Source organism: Gastrolobium bilobum, unplaced genomic scaffold, assembly GCF_033153095.1.
Source record: "Gastrolobium bilobum isolate Gb01-03AN ecotype WA unplaced genomic scaffold, APGP_CSIRO_Gbil_v1 utg2911, whole genome shotgun sequence".
Taxonomy (NCBI): Eukaryota; Viridiplantae; Streptophyta; class Magnoliopsida; order Fabales; family Fabaceae; genus Gastrolobium; species Gastrolobium bilobum.
This window is the reverse complement of record NW_026897397.1, coordinates 291,763-313,644: the sequence shown is the minus strand read 5'-3', so window position 1 is coordinate 313,644 and position 21,882 is coordinate 291,763. Positions and strand designations below refer to the sequence as shown.

The 21,882-nt window shown below is 38.4% G+C and overlaps 3 protein-coding genes across 3 annotated transcripts; all 3 read right to left on the bottom strand.

Annotated features, from left to right (window-relative positions):
- Positions 1 to 11,335: 11,335 nt before the first annotated feature.
- Positions 11,336 to 12,868, bottom strand: LOC133306585 (G-type lectin S-receptor-like serine/threonine-protein kinase At2g19130). Its single transcript, XM_061506906.1, has one exon. The coding sequence runs from the start codon at positions 12,866 to 12,868 to the stop codon at positions 11,336 to 11,338; it is 1,533 nt and encodes a 510-aa protein (XP_061362890.1).
- LOC133306584 (S-locus-specific glycoprotein S13-like) lies at positions 12,868 to 13,473 on the bottom strand. Its single transcript, XM_061506905.1, has one exon. The coding sequence runs from the start codon at positions 13,471 to 13,473 to the stop codon at positions 12,868 to 12,870; it is 606 nt and encodes a 201-aa protein (XP_061362889.1).
- A 2,820-nt stretch (positions 13,474 to 16,293) lies between these two features.
- LOC133306583 (G-type lectin S-receptor-like serine/threonine-protein kinase At2g19130) lies at positions 16,294 to 20,328 on the bottom strand. The gene is made up of 2 exons (XM_061506904.1): positions 18,227 to 20,328; positions 16,294 to 16,446 (listed from the first exon to the last, which is right to left on the bottom strand). The coding sequence occupies exon 1, from the start codon at positions 20,326 to 20,328 to the stop codon at positions 18,307 to 18,309; it is 2,022 nt and encodes a 673-aa protein (XP_061362888.1). The 3' UTR covers positions 16,294 to 16,446; positions 18,227 to 18,306.
- Between the last annotated feature and the right edge of the window lie 1,554 nt (positions 20,329 to 21,882).

The window sequence follows — 21,882 nt, the reverse complement described above, 5'->3', positions numbered from 1 at the left end:
AACTACATAACTATAGTTATCTGGAAATTTGATTCCTTATGACAGAAAAGAACAACCTTAATCAAATCTCTCCTTGATCCCTTCAATGTAAGTATTAACTCACACCAATATTTTATAATGATTCGGACAAAATCATCTCATAAAATATTGCAGCTTAAATAAAGTGCCCAACTTAATTTAATAGCTGTGAACCTATTCATCAATTGTGGGAACTTATGACCATGTCCTCCATGAACGTATCCATAGGGTCATATACTCCACAGAGTTTGTAAATAGTGTGCCATACAAATGACCTCATTTATTAGTTTGTAACAAAGCCATAGTGTTGTCACAGTAAAGTGTGATGGGACGACTAACACCTGGTATCACTTGAAGGTCCGTTAGGAACTTCTTTAACCATGCGGCTTCCTTTGCAGCCTCAGAAACAGCTACATACTCAGCCTCTGTGGTAGAGTCAGCCACACATGATTGTTTGACACTCCTCCAACAAATGGCACCGCCATTAAGAGTGAACACATATCCCGAGGTGGACTTTCTTGAGTCAATATCTCCTTGGAAATCTGAGTTCGTATAACCAACGGTTTCAAGACTCCCACTAGAATAGACCAACATATAATCTCTCGTTCTCCGTAGGTACTTGAGTATATGTTTAACTGCTACTCAGTGTTCCTCTCCAGGATTAGATTGGTACCGGCTTACTACTCCCACTGCATAGCAGATATCTGGTCTGGTGCAAAGCATAGCATACATGAGACTACCTACTGCCGAAGCATAAGGTATTCTACCTATGCGTTTTCTCTGCTCAAGAGTTTTAGGAGATTGCTCCTTAGAGAGATGAATACCATGCCTGAAAGGTAAAATTCCCCTCTTGGAATTCTCCATGCTGAACCTGGCAAGTATTTTGTCGATGTAATTAACCTGGGATAATGCCAAAACCCTATTCTTCCGGTCTCGCAAGAGTTTAATACCAAGAATATAATTGGCTTCCCCCAGATCTTTCATATCAAAATGCTTGCTCAGCCAGGTCTTTATGCTTAACAATACCTCTGTATCATTTCTGATAAGGAGTATATCATCAACATAAAGTACCAGAAAAGATACTGCATTACCTTGAATCCTTTTATACACACACGGTTCATTAGGACTTTTCTCAAAACCATAAGACTTAATGGCTTGATCAAACCTGATGTTCCATGATCTGGACGCTTGCTTAAGTCCATAAATGGACCTTTGCAACTCGCATACCATTTCTTCTTGCCCTTTGGCTATAAACCCTTTTGGTTGCTGCATATAGATTTCCTCTTCTAAATTTCCATTTAGAAAAGCAGTTTTGACATCCATTTGCCAAATCTCATAATCAAGATTTGCTGCAACAGATAAGAGAATCTGGATAGACTTGAGCATGACAACCGGCGAAAAGGTTTCTTCATAATCCACACCTTCTATTTGGGTGTACCCTTTCGCCACCAATCTAGCTTTGAAGGTTTCAACCTTCCCGTCTGATCTTCTCTTTCTCTTGTAAATCCACTTACACCCAATGGGTCTTACCCCTTTTGGTGCATCTACAAGAGACCAAACTGAGTTAGAATACATAGAATCCATTTCATGACTCATAGCCTCAAGCCATTCCTGAGCATCAACATCTTCTAGTGCCTTGTCATAACTAGTGGGATCATCATCATTCTCAATGATGACATCCTGACTCGATTCACCCAACAAGAGATATCTTGCTGGTTTACGAATCAATCTCCCACTACGACTGTGCTGCACTTGTTGCTGAGCATCTACAGAATGATTCAAGTCTGGTGGGTTAACAATTTGAGGAGGACCATCATTTATTTCTGGATAAACCATTTCATGATTTTGTTCTTCTACAAGTGGTAACTCCACTTGTTGATTATCATGCTGAACTTCTGGTTCTGTCTCTGGTTCCTGCGTATGTTCAACTACAGGAATATTTTCCCCTATTTGAACAACCACAGGAATAAAAGCTGAAACCGCATGAGGTTGTGGTGAAACTTGATCTGAGACTAGCTCATCAAGAATAACCTTACTTCTTGGTTTATAATTTGCTATATAGTCTTCTTCTAAGAAAGTCGCGTGAGTGCTCACTATGACCTTCTTTTCTTTTGGACTATAAAATAACCAACCTCTGGTTCCTTTAGGATAGCCAATAATCATGCATACTTCTGTACGCGAGTCCATCTTATCGGGCTTCTGTTGCAAGACATGTGCTGGAGCACCCCAAATCCGAATGTGATTCAAGGTGGGTTTACAGCCTTTCCACAATTCTATTGGTGTCTTTGAAACCGACTTGGACGGAGCTAAGTTCAATAGATACATAGCAGTTTCTAAGGCATATCCCCAGAATGAATCAGAAAGAGATGAATAACTGAGCATAGATCTTGTTATTTCTAAAAGGGTTCTATTTCTCCTTTCAGCAACTCCATTCTGCTGGGGTGTCCCTGGAGAAGATAATTGTGAAACTATCCCCTCTTGGATCAGGTAAGACCTGAACTCTCCAGATAGGTATTCACCCCCTCGATCAGACCGAAGAGTCTTAATTTGAACACCAAGATATTTTTCTGCCTCAGCCTTGAACTCTTGGAATTTTCCAAAAGCTTCAGACTTATGACGCATCAGGTACACATGTCCAAATCTAGAGTAATCATCAGTAAATGTGATGAAATACTGATACCCGCCTCTGGCCTGAACATTTATTGGTCCACATACATCAGTATGTACCAATTCCAGCTGATGTGTGGCACGATTTCCCTTGGCCTTGAAAGATCTCTTAGTCATTTTACCCTCTAAACAAGATTCGCATACTGGTATTGGTTCAAAGTTCAGGGATTTTAAGATCCCACTTTTGACCAAACCGTGTATCCTGTTTGAGTTAATGTGACCCAACCTCAAATGCCAAAGATAAGTTTCATTGGAAACTTTTCTTTTCTTTGATGAGTTGATATGCTCAACATCTCTTAATTCAACATGATAAACTTCACAGGGTACAGGACTAAGGAAATAAAGACCATTAAACATTACGCTAGAACAAATAAAAGAAGACGAACTCCTTATTGAAACCGAGGAATTAAACCGAACTGTTAAACCATGTTTAATCAAACAACTAACAGAAATTAAATTCCTCTTAAAATCCGGAATAAATAAACAGTCTTCTAAAACCAAAGTTCTGCAATTATTAAAAGATAAAATAACTTGTCCCACTGCTAGTGCAGACACAAGCTCCCCATTTCCAAGCTTCAAAACTCTTTGTCCTTCACTTAAAGGCAAGCTATGTTTGAACCACTGCAAAGAGTAACAAACAAGCCATACCTGGCTGATTCATGCGTGGGAAATTTTTCTTCCAATGCCCCTTTTGTCCGCACTTGAAGCACTTACCTTTCGGTTGCTTCATTGCAACTGGTTTGGCAATTGGAATACCTGATTTCTTCTTTTTCTTGTTCTTGTTCTTCCCCTTGGGTTTCCCCTTAGGTTTCACAGAACTTTCACCAGCATAAAATGCACTGCCCTGCTTGACTAGAGACTGTTCAACACTCTCAAGCTCGTGCATCAGTTGAGTAAGATTAAGATTCATCTTATTCATATTATAATTCATCTTGAATTGAGTGAAGTATTCAGGCAGTGATTGCAAGAGAAGGTCAACTTTTACTTCTTGTTCAAACTTGACCCCATGATCCTCACCCTTCTTGAAGTTTGCAATCATTGACAAACATTTATCCCACACACTTCCTCCAGACATTACTGTCTTAGTGACAGCATTCAGCGCAATCTGCCTAGCAGAGCTGCTAGATGTAGCAAACATGCCATAAAGAGTCTGGAGCATAGCTGCTCCACTCTCAACCATGCTTACTTGCTCCTGAAGGTGATTGGCAAGACTGGCTAAACTGTGACAGCGAACTGCCACATTTGCCTTCTCCCATTTCTCCTTCTCCTGCTGAAATTGGGCCTTTGTTGCCTCAGGCGCATCTTCAGTAGGCTGCGCTGGTATAGGGGTGGTCAGAACAAAATTGAGCTTTTCATATTGAAGAACAATATCCAGATTTGTTTTCCATTGTTTGTAGTTTGTACCATCCATTGGTTTTTGACTCAAAATAGTAGCTAAAGGATTGAATGAAGACATTTTTCTGAAAATAAAATTACACACATTAATTACAAACTCGAAAAAACAACAAACAGATATAGCGCTAGTAGATTCTAATAACTACTATTCGTTTATTGTTTAACAATCCATTAGCTATCTTTACAAGGCTTACGATGGGTAAGATACTTGTAAAACTAATATTGTTATTTTGGGCCTTCAGTTCCATTGCCAGAGCCTCGATGGGAGGGATAACAATTTTATTAAAGTTGAATGTATTTAACCATTGTTTACTGTCAAAAGTATCTTTAGTATCTAAGTGTTGCCGACGATGGGCCGTACAAAACTTTACCAAAATTTTGAAGATATTAAGGTTTAATCTAGCGAAATCCGATTATCCTTATCCGATGGGGCTTCAGCGATAATCATTTCACTAATAAACCCACAATTGGAGCCCGTGGGTTTTATAATTAAATATTTAATTTAAAACCTTCACCCATTCAATATTTTAAAATTTAGAATTTTTAATTTCCAAGAAATGTTTAATTCAAAAAAAAAATTGTTTGATTTCAGAAATCCGGTCACTTTGCGTCAACACGTGTTACTCCATGACCATTTCAGAAAACCCACAAAAATTTATTTTCTCAAAAAATAATTTTCTCTTAGGAAATTAACTGGATTATTTATCTAGATTTTAAATCCATAATTAATTAATCCAATGGACAACCTAAATAATCACGCATAGTAACTATCATACTAGTCGATTCAAGACATAATAGCTACTATGCAGTAATGACATGTGATCATGCAACAATATGGCATCTTCCTATTCTATATGTCATGTTATTTCATACATCATGTTTAATCGCACATATAATTCATACAATTCAATTAAAACATTAAATAATAAATAAATAACTTTAATCCATGGCTTTCCTATAATAATCAATAAATAAATAAAATTACAACTTTGAAATTCCTTTTCCGTCCAGCGCCTAGTATCTGTCTCAAGCCCCTTTAGGGTATCTACGGGCCCACAAGCCCAAAGACCCAATCCTTTGCTAGAAACCCTGGGAGACAAAAAAGGAACCCTAGCCAACTGTTTTGCCGCGCCGTCAGCCGAAGTCATCTCAACACGAAAATCCATGGGAAGGACCGCCACGGGGAGACGAGAACACGACCGCCGGAACCACCCAAAAAGGGTGTGGCACGCGCCCCCACGCGCCGTATCTTTCCCGGAGAGTGAAGCCCACTCTCAGCCACTTGAGGTGGCGAGTGGCGGCGCGTGGAGGCTCTACCGGCCGCGATCCACCCGTCATTTTGATCATCTCTTAGAAATCTATAACATAGAGTATGTTGCTTAATTAAATATCCATTCTGATTGGATATGTTGTGGAGCTTAAACTACGGTTCAGTAAGACAAGGAAGTTGATATGGGAGATTGTGCTGAACTTGAAAAGGTTTTGAAGCGATATTATGTCCTTATGAATAATTTCATTTAATTTGGTTCCTCTCTTCTGCTCATCTTTCCTATCTACCATACACGAGTTGTAAATAAGACTACCTAACTACTGAAATGTCAATTCAAATTATATTTAGTTTTTTGAAGTCACATGATATAAAATCTCATGTAAATGAATAAAGAATGAGGGACTTGAATAGGACAATAGGTTATAAAATTTTGTTTTTGAAATTAATTTAGGCAAATAACCAAATTTGCTTTAAGCTCGATCCTGGGAAGTACTTGCCTCGCATGCATTTTAGCCTTAACACATTAGTAAGGTTGCTGCCTTTGTCACTGTGTGGTCTTCTACAACATTCATAGATGATGGGCCTCTCCAATTCTATGACAGAGTTTACACACGAAAGCCCATAAGAAAGGAGCTAAGGACAACCCAAAGTTAGTTACTGGAGTGGACACGTGGCAGGTGATTAATGGGGGGGGATATGCAAGTGAGTGGAATGTGGGATTCACTAATATAAGTTAGTTAATAGAGAGGAAAAGGGTGTGAAGGATATTGTGTGTGGGTGTGGGTAGTGGGACTGAGAAGGGGTAGTCTCAGTTGCTGCAAGGTGTGAGTACTTTGTAATTCCTCTTCAATCGGATATTTCATTGGGAGGAAGGTGCCTTTCATTTATTGTTCTGGGTTGTATTCCTTGCTGTTCATGACCCTGTTTTTCCATTAATCAAAGTGTTGTTATTCAGCTATGTTGTTACTATTTTCTCTTAAATACCTGTTATTTCCTCTTCTGAATTACTGGTACCAACAATAGACAATCTGACAGAGCAGAATTAGCTGTTTATAAAAAGATGAGAGATTAGATGGGAGCAAAAGAAGTAGTTTAAGACAATTATAAATGGAGTAATAGATCTGGATGATACTTAATGTTAGAATATATTAGATATGATTAGATATGATTAGATTACTTCCTATCTGTAATTATTCTGATTGTATTAGGTCTGGGTCTTTCACTTAAGCCCATTAGGGTCTCTATATATTGTAACTCTCTGAATTAGATCAATACACAACATTATTATTTCATATTCAAGTTGGTATCATAGCTCTTTTGTTCTGGGGACCCCCGCTTCCGTCTAAAACTTCGTTCTCGCTTTAAAACCTAAGCCCACTGCTTAGGAATCATCTTTTCTTTGCCGTGCGTCCTTCCGGCAAAGCCATACAGGGTTGTAAGCTCCTTTAGAATAATTTCCGAATGCATGAGCACCTCCGACAGCCACCGGAACCGCCGTCCAGCACTGTTTAGGCCGTCGGAGAACTATTCCGGCGAGTTTTTAGCCCAGACTACCTGCGATCAAGACCGTCTCATCCCGGCGACCAGTTCTGTGGTGGTCCGACCACCGTCGCGTCAGCCACGCGCCTCCACACGCCGTCCTTCTCCTCTGCGCGTGGTGCTCACGCACCACCTTCAAACGGCGCGTGTGCACTGTTCCGGTGGAGTTTTTCGGCCGTTCTTGGAAAGAACTTCTCGCCTTCTTCTCCTCTTTTCGGATCTGTGCTTGGTTCTTCATGGGTCTCACTTTATACGCGTGGTTCTCCTTGACTGGATATCGTTTGACTTTGTTTACGACTTTTATATTCTGTCTTTAAATGGCAGCAGCGTCCCCTGATCTCTTGGAGGTTAACTCTCCTTGTCCTCCTGTCAAAACTTCCTCAGGAATCATCTCTACTAATATTGGGCCCATTACATCTTCCAAACTGAAGGATTCTAATAACTACAAGAATTGGGCTACCTCTCTTGCTGCAAATATAGCTCAGTCAGACAATGCATCATTTGGTTCAGTTTCTCTCTCACTTGCGGACTATGCTGCACTCCAAACTCTTCTCAAGAAGGCTTCTCCTCAGTCTCAGCCCTCCGCTCCATATACTGATAATCCCGTTGTTTGTGTTTCTCAATCTACATCTCTTGGCACTTGGATATTTGACTAAGGTGCTACCGATCATCTCTGTGGTAATAAGGAACTCTTTACATCTCTTACTTATTCTGATCATTTACCTTCATGCTGATGGAACCAAAGCCCTAGTTCGTGGGATTGGACAAGCTCGTCCGACCTCTACCTTGGCCTTGACATCTGTTTATTACATTCCTGACATCCCTTATAACTTAATTTCTATTAGTAAATTGATCCAATCCCTCACTTGCACCATTATTTTTTCTAACCATTATGTTTCTGTGCAGGATCCGGGTACGGGGAAGATGATTGGAGTGGGTCGTGAGTCACGAGGGCTTTACTATCTCGAGGTGCCTCGTCCTTCAGTGGCATTCTCTCTCACAGAATCTTCACAACTTATCCACAGTCTCCTCGGTCATACAAGTCTTTCAAAGTTGCAGAAGATGGTTCCTCTTTTATCCGGTCTTCAGTCTTTAGATTGTGTGTCATGTCAACAAGGGAAGCATACACGCTCCTCTTTTGCCAGTCGAGTCAATAAACGAGCTGATGCCTCTTTCTCTCTTGTTCATTCAGATATCTGGGGTCCAAGTCGTACCTTGTCTGTTTTAGGTTTTCGGTATTTCGTTACCTTTATTGATGATTTCTCCCGTTGCACTTGGATTTATTTAATGAAAAACCGTTCTGAGTTGTTTTCTATTTTTCAAAAATTTTCTGCTGAAATTCATACTCAATTTGGTGCCTCTATTCATATTTTACGTAGTGATAATGCTAAGGAATATGTTTCTGTGGACTTTTCTAATTTCTTAGCCAAACAGGGTACTTTACACCAAACTACTTGTCCTCACACTCCACAACAAAATGGAGTAGCTGAACGTAAGAATAGACATCTCATTGAGACTGCATGGACTCTTCTTATTCACATGCATGTTCCTCTTCACTTTTGGGCCGATGTAGTCATTGCCTCTTGTTTTCTCATTAACCGTATGCCTTCATCTGTGCTTAATAATGACATTCCTTATAACTTATTGCTTCTAGATGTTCCTCTCTATCCTTTATCCCCACATGTCTTCGGTTGTACCTGTTTTGTTCATGATCTCACCCCTGGTAAGGACAAGTTAACATCTAAAGCCTTTAAATGTATTTTTCTTGGTAATTCTCGTCTTCAAAAGGGTTATTGTTGTTATTCTCCCGATCTTAAGCGTTACTTAGTTTCCGCTGATGTCACTTTTCTTGATCAACAACCCTTTAATTCTATCCCATCTCCGTTGTCACAGGTTGATCATGTTCTTCCTGTCCCTTTTCTTGACTTGTCTTTGCCAGCTGCAGGTGCTTCTATTCCAGATGAGCAACCTATTGCTTCTATACCTGCGGACCGTCCACTTCTCACCTATCAGCGTCGCAAAACTGTGCCTCCTGTCGACTCGACTCTGGCTGACTCATCGCCCACTGCTGTTGATTCTTCCTCTCCGGATCCTTCACCAGAGGCTCTTCCTATTGCTCAAAGAAAAGGTACACGTACTACTCGTAATCCTTATCCTCTTTATACCTTTTTGAGCTATGACCGTCTTTCTTCACCTCATTTCACCTTTGTTTCTAGTCTTTCTTCTGTTTCTATTCCTAAGACCACAGGTGAAGCACTTTCCCATCCAGGGTGTCGCCAAGCGATGCTTGATGAGATGACTGCACTTCATTCCAATGACACTTGGGACCTTGTTTCTCCTCCTCCAGAGAAGTCTATAGTTGGTTGTTGTTGGGTGTTTACTGTGAAAGTTGGACCTGATGGCCATGTTGATCGACTCAAGGCATGCCTAGTTGCAAAGGGTTTTACTCAAATCTTCGGCCTTGATTATAGCGATACATTCTCTCTGGTAGCTAAGATGGCGTCAGTTCGCCTATTTCTTGCTCTTGCTACTGTTCGTCATTGACCACTCCTTCAACTTGACATCAAAAATGTTTTTCTTCATGGTGATTTACATGAAGAAGTCTACATGGAGCAACTACCTGGTTTTGTTGCTCAGGGGGAGTCTAGGAAGGTGTGTCGTCTTCGAAAATCCTTATATGGTCTCAAGTAGTCTCCTCGCGCATGGTTCAGTCGCTTCAGTTCTGCAGTTCAGGAGTTTGGCTTAATCCGCAGTAAAGTTGACCATTCTGTATTTTATAGGATCACATCTCCTGAGTATCGTGCAATGGCAAATACTACCTGTGAGTTAATCTGGTTAAAGCAGTTGATTCAAGAGCTTCATCTTTGTGAACAGAAACAACCCATGACACTCATTTGTGATAATCAAGCTGCGCTACATATATCCTCTAATCCTGTATTTCATGAGAGAACCAAACATATAGAGATTGATTGTCACTTCATTCGAGGAAAGATTCAGTCAGGAGAAATCAAGACAGCTTTTGTCAACTCTTCTGATCAACTAGCGGATGTCTTCACTAAAGCTCTTAGAGGTCCTCGGGTTGAATACATTTGTAGCAAGCTTGGTGCTCACAATATATACGTACCAGCTTGAGGGGGAGTGTTAGAATATATTAGATATGATTAGATATGATTAGATTACTTCCTATCTGTAATTATTCTGATTGTATTAGGTCTGGGCCTTTCACTTAAGCCCATTAGGGTCTCTATATATTGTAACTCTCTGAATTAGATCAATACACAACATTATTATTTCATATTCAAGTCTTACAATTATGAAAGCACAAGAAATACAAAAGTCTATTATTTAGATTAGCATTTCAAATATCTTTTTTTTTTTTTTTTAATGTGGTCATTAGTTGAAGGGAGAAAAAAAAGTCTAATGAGTTTTGCCTCCTAGTAATTAAAGGAGAGCTGCTTCTGGCTGATAAAACTTTATGCCTTTTGTCTTCTTTGTTGCAGCATTCAAGCTGATATCATGGTATATGTTGAATTGGCTGAGCCTGTGGAAATAAATAATTACAAGAATCATGTTGTTATATAATCTGAATTATGAGAATGGAAATGAAACAAAGAAAAATAGGTACTTGTTAGGTAAATGATTGATTATGAGGATGTTTAATTCTGTCATAGTATGAGCACAAGCACTTGTTCAAGCTAAAGCCAAGTTTAATTCTTTTTCCCGAGAGGGTATGATATGATAATCTCAAGCTAAGATTTTATTCTGATATAATCCTTCCACTCTACAAGTCTTAGAGATTCATGGATTTTGTACATACATAGATGTGTTTGGTTTTGGTGGTTGAACTGTTGAACTCCCAAAGTTGCTTGCACAGTTGCATCTATCCCCACAATGATATATATGCAACAAAGTGCATATGATCTCTATACATGTCTTAGATTTGTTAAGGAGCTCTTTATTTGATAAGTGGTATCGTACTATTACTACAGTAGTATGTTATATTCATAAGTACTACATACTTCACTCATACAAAACAACATCTCAGATTATCCTAGCATTCATTTCTTCTGTGTTTGACTTTTCGATTCTGGGTTTTTGACCAGAGTGAATAAAATCTATCTATCTTTTTTGGAGATATTTTATAGATATTATAACAAAGACCAACTTGATTCTACTTAATAAGATAGTTTATGTCAGAATATTTAAGAAATGTCTCAGAATATCATTATTGTATCTTAGATGATCTCTTAGTATTGCTTTGCATATCTCTTAATATTTCATGATTTGTTTCTTTATTTTAATAAGATAAGGAGTATAGTGTTATTATAAATAGGGGTGATTGCTTGTCATTTTTATCACATCGTGTCATTTCAAAATACATAAGAGAATATTATTCGGTCTCTTTTATCCCTTTTTTTCCCCTTCCCTATCTAAATTCGTATAATTTCAACAGTTTAAATCAGCTCTAAAAATACTTACTGGAGGTTGAAAAGTAAAACTTGTAGGTAGGGTACTCGAAGTACTATATGCCTCGCTTCCCTTTATGTCACTTTCATTTATGGATGCCTCTGCAATGGACTGGAAAAACCATGGAATCGGAGGTATACCTACGTCAACAAGTCCTTCCAAAATTTGGACCACTTGTGTCATGTTTGGCCTGTCTTTCTCATCATCTTGAATGCACCAACAAGCAACCTTGCATGCTCTACATAGCTCTTCCATATTGAGTTCACCTTCTAATTTGGAATCTACCAAAGGCAGAAGATCCACCCCATTGTTCAATGCATTCAAAATCATTGCTGGAAAATAGCTGTTTAGCTCATCATTTAATAGATCCATGTTCCTTCTACCTGAAATGATCTCAAAAAGAACCTGCCCATAGCTGTATACATCAACTTTTGCAGTGACAGCTCCACCAGAAAACCATTCTGGAGCAAGATAGCCTCTGGTTCCTCTCATAGTAGTCAGAACCCGGCTGAAGTTCCGGCCAGGAAGTTTTGCCAGGCCAAAATCAGCTACTTGTGGATTATACTCAGCATCTAACAAAATGTTCTCTGGCTTGATGTCACAATGTATGATGCAGTCTCTACATTCTTCGTGTATGTAAGCTAAACCTTTTGCAGTACCAACAGCAATCCTGTATCTTGTTTCCCAATCTAATATATTAGAACCCTTTTGGAACAGATGAGATTCTAAAGAACCATTTGGCATGTAATCATAGATTATGAATCTTTTTGAATCTTCTAAACAAAAGCCAAGTAGGCGAACAAGAAATTTGTGTTGGATCAATCCCAGTGTGTTCAGTTCAGCTCTAAGTTGTTTTTCTTCTCGTAATTGATCTTGAAGTTTCTTGACTGCTATAAAAGTTGAATCGGGGAATTCACCTTTGTAAACAGTGCTAAAACCACCCTTTCCAATTTTCTGTGTGAAGTTTTTAGTTGCCCTTCGCAGATCCCTGAGCTTGTATTGTGTCAATGTATCTCCTTCTGTTGTCTTAAATGAAGGGCTGGAGTCTTTCCTCTTTGCAATTCTCAGCAGAACAGTAATGCCAACAAACAGAAGAGCAAGCCACGCTGATGTTACTATAATAATCCGAGTAGCTTTCTTCTTCCCACTTTCCTTGGCCTTTATTTTCTTATCGTCCTTATTTCCACTGGGGCTAACAATCCAAGTAGCATTCTTCTTTCCGCTATGAGACTCACATGTTTGTTCTTGCGTATTAATGGCTTGCCATGTTTCCAAATAACTCCACCATACAAATAGTTTGAGCTGTCCAGATACATCCAGCACATATCTAGCCAAACAGGATGCGGGGTATGAGTCATATGGTGGATAGTATGGGTTATATGTCATCGCAACATAATTGTCTGAGTAGTCATTTGAAAAGCATGCGTATGCAAGTTCGCCTTTAAGGTCAACATTATCATAAATCGTTTCTGCCCAGTTGCAGAATTTAGACTCGGAACCATTCTTTAACATTAGTTGAAGCCCATGGATGGGTTACTTGTATCTTTCCAAGAATTTAGTATTGTTTTTATGCCAGTATCTTTATCATATCCAAACTTTGCACCAGGCAGCCAAGTATCTGTTGGATAGTCAAAGCTCTGCCATATCTTTCTCTCTTCCTTAGCCAAAAAGGGTTTTGATCTTTCTCTTATTATGAAGTTTCCATCGTCACCAAGGGTACCGACAGTTGAATTTGATGGAGGAGCACTTGAGTTTGAATTTGTTGACCAAACTGTAAGACCGGATGAGGTGAGCAGGACTAGATGGCCATCTTGACTAAGTTCTAACCATGAAGAATATGGATCAGATACAGGAGAGTCCCTATTGGCTACCCATACCACTGTTTTTTGTGGCATGGGAAGTCCTTTATACCATATCCCTATATAATAGTCATGAGAGTTACCTGGTGGTGCAAAGAAACCCATTTCAAATACTTCACCTTGTGATGTTAGAGTGTGGATCCCTGATAGAGTCTCCCCCGGGATGATGCTATCAGATTCAATGGATAACTGAAACTTGAATGACATAAAAAAGAGCAGAATAAGAAGATGCTCAAGCTGGATCAGCCACGACTCCATTTTTCTGACGTTATTCTGAATTAGATTTCTTTAGTTTTTACGAATGAAGTTTAACGCGCATTGTGACCTATAAGGGTATTGACTGTTGACCTTGTTTTGTACTAATACTGTTAATAAACAATGTTCATTTAGCTCTTTCATTTAGCATAGAATAAGAAAAACAAAAACAACAAAGCTCAGAAGAAAACAAATTACAGAATAAGAAAAGTCTTTTGAAATTGGTATAAAAAATTGTATTGCCCCGACTTTTGTTTTGAGTATTCTTCCTTCAGACAACTCATTGGACAAAATTTCACCGACATTTTTCAAATTTATCCTTTAAATTGAAGAATTTGTTATGACGTGCAAAAGCAAAACAAAAACTTTCTGGTAAGCATGCTAAGTTGCACTCACTATAATTCTCCCGTACAGAAGATTCTGGGTTCAGTGAACAGTGTATTTGATGGAGCTTGCAAGAGAATGTCACACAAATACCCTGCCAGGGAGCGAAACTCTATAATCACTGTTCTTCACTTTTTCCTTGTTTTGAACAATACAGATTACACTTTTTTACAGTTATATCAGGTAATACTTATGTGTCTCCACTCGTGGCTGTTGAAAGTGGTTTATGAAAAGGCTTTTTTTTTTTTTTTTTTTTATTTTTATTTTTTGCGTGCTTCAGTGGATAAGACATGGTGATACCTGAGAATTTGACATATAGTGGCCAAGGTATAGAGGGTTGCTTGGTTCCCGCCATTAGTGTGGAACACAATCAATCTTCTATGTTAGAGTTCATTACTTGAGCAACATGGCTTCTTAACTGTCACCGTTGGTATTTAAACCGTCATAATATCTTCAGTTGCTTCATTCTTCGGCAGTGATAATCACGTGCCCATGTTGGAGCACTTGTCTATTTTTCCTTTTGCAAGGTTATTGATAACATGAAATTGTCAGTACCGAGTAAATAAAAAGGTTTACATACAAGTAAAGGGCAATGAACACTCTTTAAACACTCTATTGATAATCACGTGCTTCATTCTTCGTGCTAGCTTAATTTCTTGACTACTGTGTTTCTCTTTGGTATTGTTTTTTTGACATGTTATTGTCTTGATTAATCTATTACAAATTAATTCTTTTCTTTAAACACTCTTTAATTAATTACAATTAGCCAACCCTTAATTAATTTTATTATGGCATTTACATACTACACTAAATTGTATCTCTGCTTATTGAGCATAATTGAAATTTATAAAATTTGATATTGCCAAAAGACATAAATGGTTGTTCAGAAAGATGTCTAGTTATGCAGAGTCCAAAATCCCTCAAACTATTAAAACATATTTTCTTTCTTTGTTTTTGTTGAGATATATAGTCCCACATAATGTGAAGTTTATAAGGCATTGGGCACTCCCACCCTTTGAGCTAGCTTTTGGGGTGGTGTATCCCAAGGTTCTTTACATGGTATCAGAGCCTTGTGTCCTGGGTTCAAGCCTCGCCGCCCGCCACTTTCTCTTGTGGCGTTTCTTAGCACAGGTAGGCTGGGCCTGTTGCATTATCCACTCTTCAAGCTCAATGAGCTCTCGTGTGAGGGGGCGTGTTGAGATATATAGTCCCACATTAGTTGCAAGGTTCTGATACCATGTAAAGAACCTTGGGATACACCACCCCAAAAGCTAGCTCAAAGGGTGGGAGTGCTCAATGCCTTATAAACTTCACATTAGTTGCTCATACAACCAATGTGGGACTATATATCTCAACACGCCCCCTCACACAAGAGCCCATTGGGCTTGAAGAGTGGATGATGCAACAGGCCTAGCCTACCTGTGCTAAGAAATTCCACAAGAGAAAGTGGGGGGTGGCGAGGCTTTGATACCATGTAAGGAACCTTGGGATACACCACCCCAAAAGCTAGCTTTTGGGGTGGTGTATCCCAAGGTTCTTTACATGGTATCAGAGCCTTGTGTCCCGGGTTCAAGCCTCGCCGTCCCCCACTTTCTTTTGTGGCGTTTCTTAGCACAGGTAGGTTGGGCTTGTTGCATTGTCCACTTTTCAAGCCCAATGGGCTCTTGTGTGAGGGGGCGTGTTGAGATATATAGTTCCACATTGGTTGTATGTGCAATTAATATGGAGTTTATAAGGCCTTGGACACTCCCACCCTTTGAGCTAGCTTTTGGGGTGGTGTATCTCAAGGTTCTTTACAGTTTTCTTATAAGGTATTTATTTTTATACTTTTCATTTGGGTTCATTTGTAATTTGGTATAAATGTGTTCTTGATGTTGATGTGTTATAAGGTATTTAATTTACAATAGATGATATAGTTACCGCAATGGAATGTAGTAGAATCTTACATTACTTGATCATCTAACCTACGCAAAGCACGGGAGTTTAACTAGTTAGAATTCAAAACTTTAAACATTTTTTTTCTGCAGTTCTATAATAGAAAATCTGTCATGAGTGTATCATGTCTAGAACATGAGGTTTCATAAACAATTCTCAAGCACCAAAGTAGCTGTCGAGGATGTAATCAACATTGCAGAGTTGGTTGCTTTATTGCGAGTACTCTATTTTGATTGTTTTTTGGTGCAGCTTATCAGAGTATAGTCTGTTCTGTTGGATAGTATGGTTTGTTATCAATGGTGATGTGGCATGTCATAAAGTTAGTTCAATTCTGTTGTATCTGTTACGTGCGCTTGTAACTGATTATCTAATTGATAGCTGTGGGCTTGTTGGTTAAGCATTGTACTCATTCTCTAGATATATCAGGTCTGAAGTTTAGATCTGATAGACATAACAAAGTTACAATTCTGAAGTTTTCATTTTTTCTCTCAGATTCTCTTCCATTTTTTTTAGCTGTTCTTCAAATCTTTTACAGCTAAACCTTAGGTTCAAGAAAGAAGTCAATAGGTGAAAGTTAAGCTTAACTTGTAAAGCTTTTTCCGCGCAAACAATTTAAGTGATTTGGTTCCACTCCAGTGCTAGTCTTTCCTATCTTCCCTGCAGAAATAATAAAGAAGACTAATTGAGTACTGAAGAGTGAATTACATTTAATTTTTTGAAGTTAAAAGACATAAAATGTTATTATGTAAATAAGTAAAGAATTAATGAGGGATTTAAATGACTTACATAATTTGTTTTGTGTGTCACCAATAAAGAGAACTCTTGGATCTATCACCTTAATCCTAATTTATCTGTTCTGACCTCCATCCTACTCTATCATTCTATTACTAATTGCCCGAATCAGTCAAATTCTTTGTAATTGTAACCGGAGTTGCCATCATAAAACCCTTACATGATTTCCTTGATTCAAATGGACACTAAATTTATTAAATATCCTGTCAGCATTTTATCTGTCATAGATAAAGCCTGAAGGGATTACAATGAAATCTAATGAGATTTGGTTTCTTAGTAATTAAAGGCTAGCTGCTTCCAGATGATTTCCTCCATGCTTCTGGAAAAAGTAATTGCTTTTGCTTTTGCTAACTTTTGTAGTAGCATACTCATAGACATCATGCAACATGTTGAATTGTCTGAACCTGTTAAAATGAGAATGAAAATGAAAACAAAGGAAAATAGGTACTTGATGGCTTAAGCCTACGGGATTGATTATGAAATGTCAAAACTCGGTCAAGTAATGAGCATAGGCACTTGTTCAAGAAATTCACATGAAACCTGTGGGTTTTTGTTTGGAATGCTAAATTCTTAAGGGGAATGAATCTGCAGGGTGAAAAAGGAGGAATATAATACTTAGTTGTTTGTTTACTTTTTCCTGTTTGATGGACGAAAAATTGATTGGGATAGTATATGGTGTACCTTAGTCCCAATAGGAGCCTCCAATCTCACGCAGAGAGAGAAGGAGACAGAGAGACATGCCATTGTGTCTGGAGAAAAAATAAAATCTGTTTTGGATTGACTATTGCATTTTTATGATTTTAGAGGTGTTACCTCAATGATATTGCCCTATTAATCGTAAGCTTTATGCTTATTTGTGATGGATATTAGGAGAACAAAAATTGGAGCAGCACTTGAGACCAAATGGAGCCAGGCATGCTGGAAAGAAAGGAATGGCCATGAACAAAGTCAGAAATATTATGCAGGTAAAAAGAAGGAAAAACCAATCCATTTTGAATGTGGGGATGGGTATGATAAGCTCAAACTAAGATGTTTTTCTGATATAATCCCTCCACACCACAAAACTGTGTCTGGATTTTGATGGTTGAACTGTTGAATTCTTACAGTTGCTTGCACAGATATACAATTGAGCGCCAAAGAATAGTTGGCCAAAGAACTAGATCTATGTACGAGTCTTTGATTGGTAAAGGCACTCTTTAGTAGAAAAGAGGTTTCCTACAATTACTGCAGTGGTATGTTATATCATAAGTATTACATACGTCACATATTCAAATTAACATTTTAAATTTTCAAACAACTTTATAGGAAGGCATATCTTAGCATTCAGCTCTCCTTTGTTTTACTTTCTGATCATTAGTTGAAGTGCGTAAGTAGAAGTTTAATGATTTTGGCTTCCTTGTAATTAAAGACTAGCTGACTCTAAAAAGGGCAAATCTCGGTGCGCAGGACTCTCTGGCATGCAAGTGCAGGGGTGAGATTCAATTGTACGCAGGTTTACTTTTGTATTTTTACAAAGAGGTTGTTTCCTGAACTCGAACCAGAGACCTTCCAGTCACAAGGAGCAATCTTACTACTGCTCCAAGGCTCACCCTCAAAGACTAGCTAGCTCTACTTAATATTCAAATTTCAGTGTAGAAAAACTTACGAGGTTGACAGGTGAAACATGTAGGTAGTGTAGTCGATTTACTCTAAGCCTGACTGCTCCTTGATATTAGTTTCATTCATTCAAGCTTCTGCAATGGACTGGAAAAACCGTGGAATTGGAGGAATACCTAGATCAAGAATTCCTTCTAGAATTTGAACTACCTGACTCATGGTTGGTCTATCTTTTTCAAGATCTTGAATGCACCAACAAGCTACCTTGCATGCTCTAGTCAGCTCTTCAACATTGAGTTCACCTTCTAATTTGGAATCTACCAAAGTCAGAAGTTCTGCCCCATTGTTCAATGCATTCAAAACCATTGCTGGAAAATAGCTGTTTAGGTCATTATTTAATAGATCCATGTTCCTTCTACCTGAAATGATCTCAAAAAGAACCTGGCCATAGCTGTACACATCAACTTTTGCAGTGACAGCTCCACCAGAAAACCACTCTGGTGCAAGATAGCCTCTAGTTCCTCTTATGGTAGTCAGAACCCGGCTGAAGTTCCGGCCAAGAAGCTTTGCCAGGCCAAAATCAGCTACTTTTGGATTATACTCAGCATCTAACAAAATGTTCTCTGGCTTGATGTCACAATGTATGATGCAGTCTCTACATTCTTCGTGTATGTAGGCTAAACCTTTGGCAGTACCAACAGCAATCCTATATCTTGTTTCCCAGTCTAATATATTAGAGCCCTCTTGGAATAGATGAGATTCTAAAGAACCGTTTGGCATACAGTCATAGACTATGAATCTGTTTGAATCTTCTAAACAAAAGCCAAGTAGGCGAACAAGATTTTTGTGTTGGATCAATCCCAGTGTGTTCAGTTCAGCTCTAAGCTGTTTTTCTTCTCGCAATTGACCTTGAAGTGCCTTGACTGCTATAAAAGTTGAATCGGGGAATTCACCTTTGTAAACAATGCTAAAACCACCCTTCCCAATTTTCTGTGTGAAGTTTCTAGTTGCCTTTCGCAAATCTCTGAGCTTGTATTGGGTCAATGTATCTCCTCCCCTTGCCTCAAATGAAGTGTCAGAGTCTTTCCTCTGCACAATTCTCAGCAGAACAATAATGCCAACAAACAGAAGAGCAAGCCATGCTAATGTTACTATAACAATCCAAGTAGCATTCTTCTTTCCACTTTCCTTGTCCTTTATTCTTTTATTCACCTTATTTCCACTGTGACAGTTAAATGTTTGTGGTTGCATGTCAATGGAATGCCATGTTTCCATATAACTCCACCATACAAATAGATTGATCTGTCCAGATACATCCAGCACATATCTAGCGAGACAAGATGATGGGTATGAGGAATATGTCATCAAAACATAACTATCTAAATAGTGTTTTGAAAAGCATCCATAGGCAAGTTGAAAATCAATATTAACATCAACATCACCTGACCGGAAATTAGACTCATATATACAGAATACATGCTCCTCAGAACCATTCTTCAACGACATTTGAACCTCTGACAAATAAGGATGAACTTCAATTAACTCAAGAGATAAAAGGCCCGTTGATGGGCTGCTTGTATCTTGCCAAGAATTTAGTATTGTTTTTTGGCCGGTCTCATTATCATATCCAAACTTCGCACCAGGAAGCCAAGTATCTGTTGGATGGTCAAAGCTCTGCCATATCTTTCTCTCTTCCTTGGCCAAAAAGGGATTTGATCTTTCTCTTATTATGAAGTTTCCATCGTCACCAAGGGTACCAACAGTTGAATTTGATGGAGGAGCACTTGAGTTTGAATTTGTTGACCATACTGCAAGACCAGAAGAGTTGTGTACCACTAGATGACCATCTTCACCAAGTTCTAACCATGAAGAGTATGGATCAGATACAGGAGAGTCCCTGTTGGCTACCCATACCACTGTTTTTTGTGGCATGGGAAGTCCTTTGTACCATATCCCTATGTAATAGTCATGAGAGTTACCTGGTGGTGCAAAGAAACCCATTTCAAATACTTGACCTTGTGATGTTAGAGTGTTGATCCCTGATAGAGTCTGCCCCGGGATGATGCTATCAGATTCAATGGATGGCTGTAACTGGAATGACATGAAAAAGAGAAAAATAAGATGATTGAAATGGAACGGCCGTGGCTCCATTTTTGGAAAGGCGTTCTGAATGAGATTTCTTTAGTTTTCCTTTTTTAATGATCAAAATGGTTTTTTGCGTTTACCCTTTACTGAATAAAAATGAAATATAACATCCATTAAAGTTGTTGACTTCTTTGTGTTTTTTACTTATACAACTGTTCAATGAACAATGTTCATTTGACATATAGAATGCAACGAGTTGAGTCATATCATTGACTTGTTGTGCCTAGACAATAAATAAAAGAATAGTTCAATCTGTCTAGATAGATAGACAGTGACTTCTTTCATTATTAAAATAGGTTAAAAAAAGGGAAAATGCTTGTTATCACGAAACTAGCATTTAATTCAACATCATTTGTATAAATAAAATTATACAACGAGTTACGTTACATCTATGACTTTGACTTTGTGTTTTTCATATGAATTCTGCTAATTTTCACTCGTATTGTAAATTTATTAGTATTTAATTCAATTCGAGAACGTGGGGTCCATATTAGAAGAGATTTTTCAGCATTATTTTCTTTATTTCCATTATTTAAGAGAAATAAATTACTTGCCACTTGAGGAAATGGTTATTAATAAATTAGTATAAATTCTGCGAGTTACTAATTTGACAGAGTAAAAAACAAAAAAGAATATAAGTAAACAAAACTTGGGAGAGGATATTCTCCCTTCTAGCTTGGCACATTGTGATTAAAAACACTGCTAACACACTAGAACCGCCGCTCCATACTCCATAGCCCATAGGGATAGACATGAGTTGATTCGAACCAAATTTTTTGTTTAACCGAACTCAACTGGTTTAAACCAGTTTTTTTTTTTTTTTTTTAAATCGAACCGATTCGGTTTGGTTCAAAAATAATTCGAACTGGCTCGACCTAAATTGATTATTATTGGTTTCAAACTAGAACCAGTTCTGAACTGATTTTGACCATTTTCGAATCGGTTCGATTTAAAAAAAATTTAGTTCAAAGAACCGAACTTGTTTGTTTACTCAAATTCATTGTTGTCTCCAAGCATCATGACTATTGTAAAACATACAAGTCTTGTTTAGCATACAAATATGTTTAATACAACACTTGGAGAGATTTAACCATTAATATTATCAAAACATTCTCTTGTAGTGTTGTCTAAGTTGTTTTCTTAGGTGCTAAACTAACGGAGGGAGCCGAGTCGAGTGTATAGACTGGACATGACCCTTAGGAGGCTTGGTTTGCTCTTATGCTCCCATTGCTTTGTGTCTGAGCTAAAGATGGGTGGAACTTTTAGTTTGATTCGAAGCTCCAATAGGAGAATGTGAATCGGAATTTACAAATTCCCTCAGACGGCGCCAATGAACCGTTGGCTTATTAGAAAGCCCAATATGTGACACCATAGGGGGTGATATGGTTACTATAGGGTGTACCCAATGCAGCAATGGTGAAGACCAACACTCCATAGGGCAGTCACAATACAACAAATATATAATGGGGGAAGGGGGACATGCAAAGACTATGCTGGCTTTCTATCTTGATAGAGTGACGGCTCATAAAAATCTCTCCTCTGGTGTGGTGAGGAGGGGGT

Coding starts and splice junctions, on each gene's coding strand:
- LOC133306585 (XM_061506906.1), bottom strand. CDS start 12,868: ATGTTAAAGAATGGTTCCGAGTCTAAATTCTGCAACTGGGCAGAAACG.
- LOC133306583 (XM_061506904.1), bottom strand. CDS start 20,328: ATGGAGCCACGGCCGTTCCATTTCAATCATCTTATTTTTCTCTTTTTC.
- LOC133306584 (XM_061506905.1), bottom strand. CDS start 13,473: ATGGAGTCGTGGCTGATCCAGCTTGAGCATCTTCTTATTCTGCTCTTT.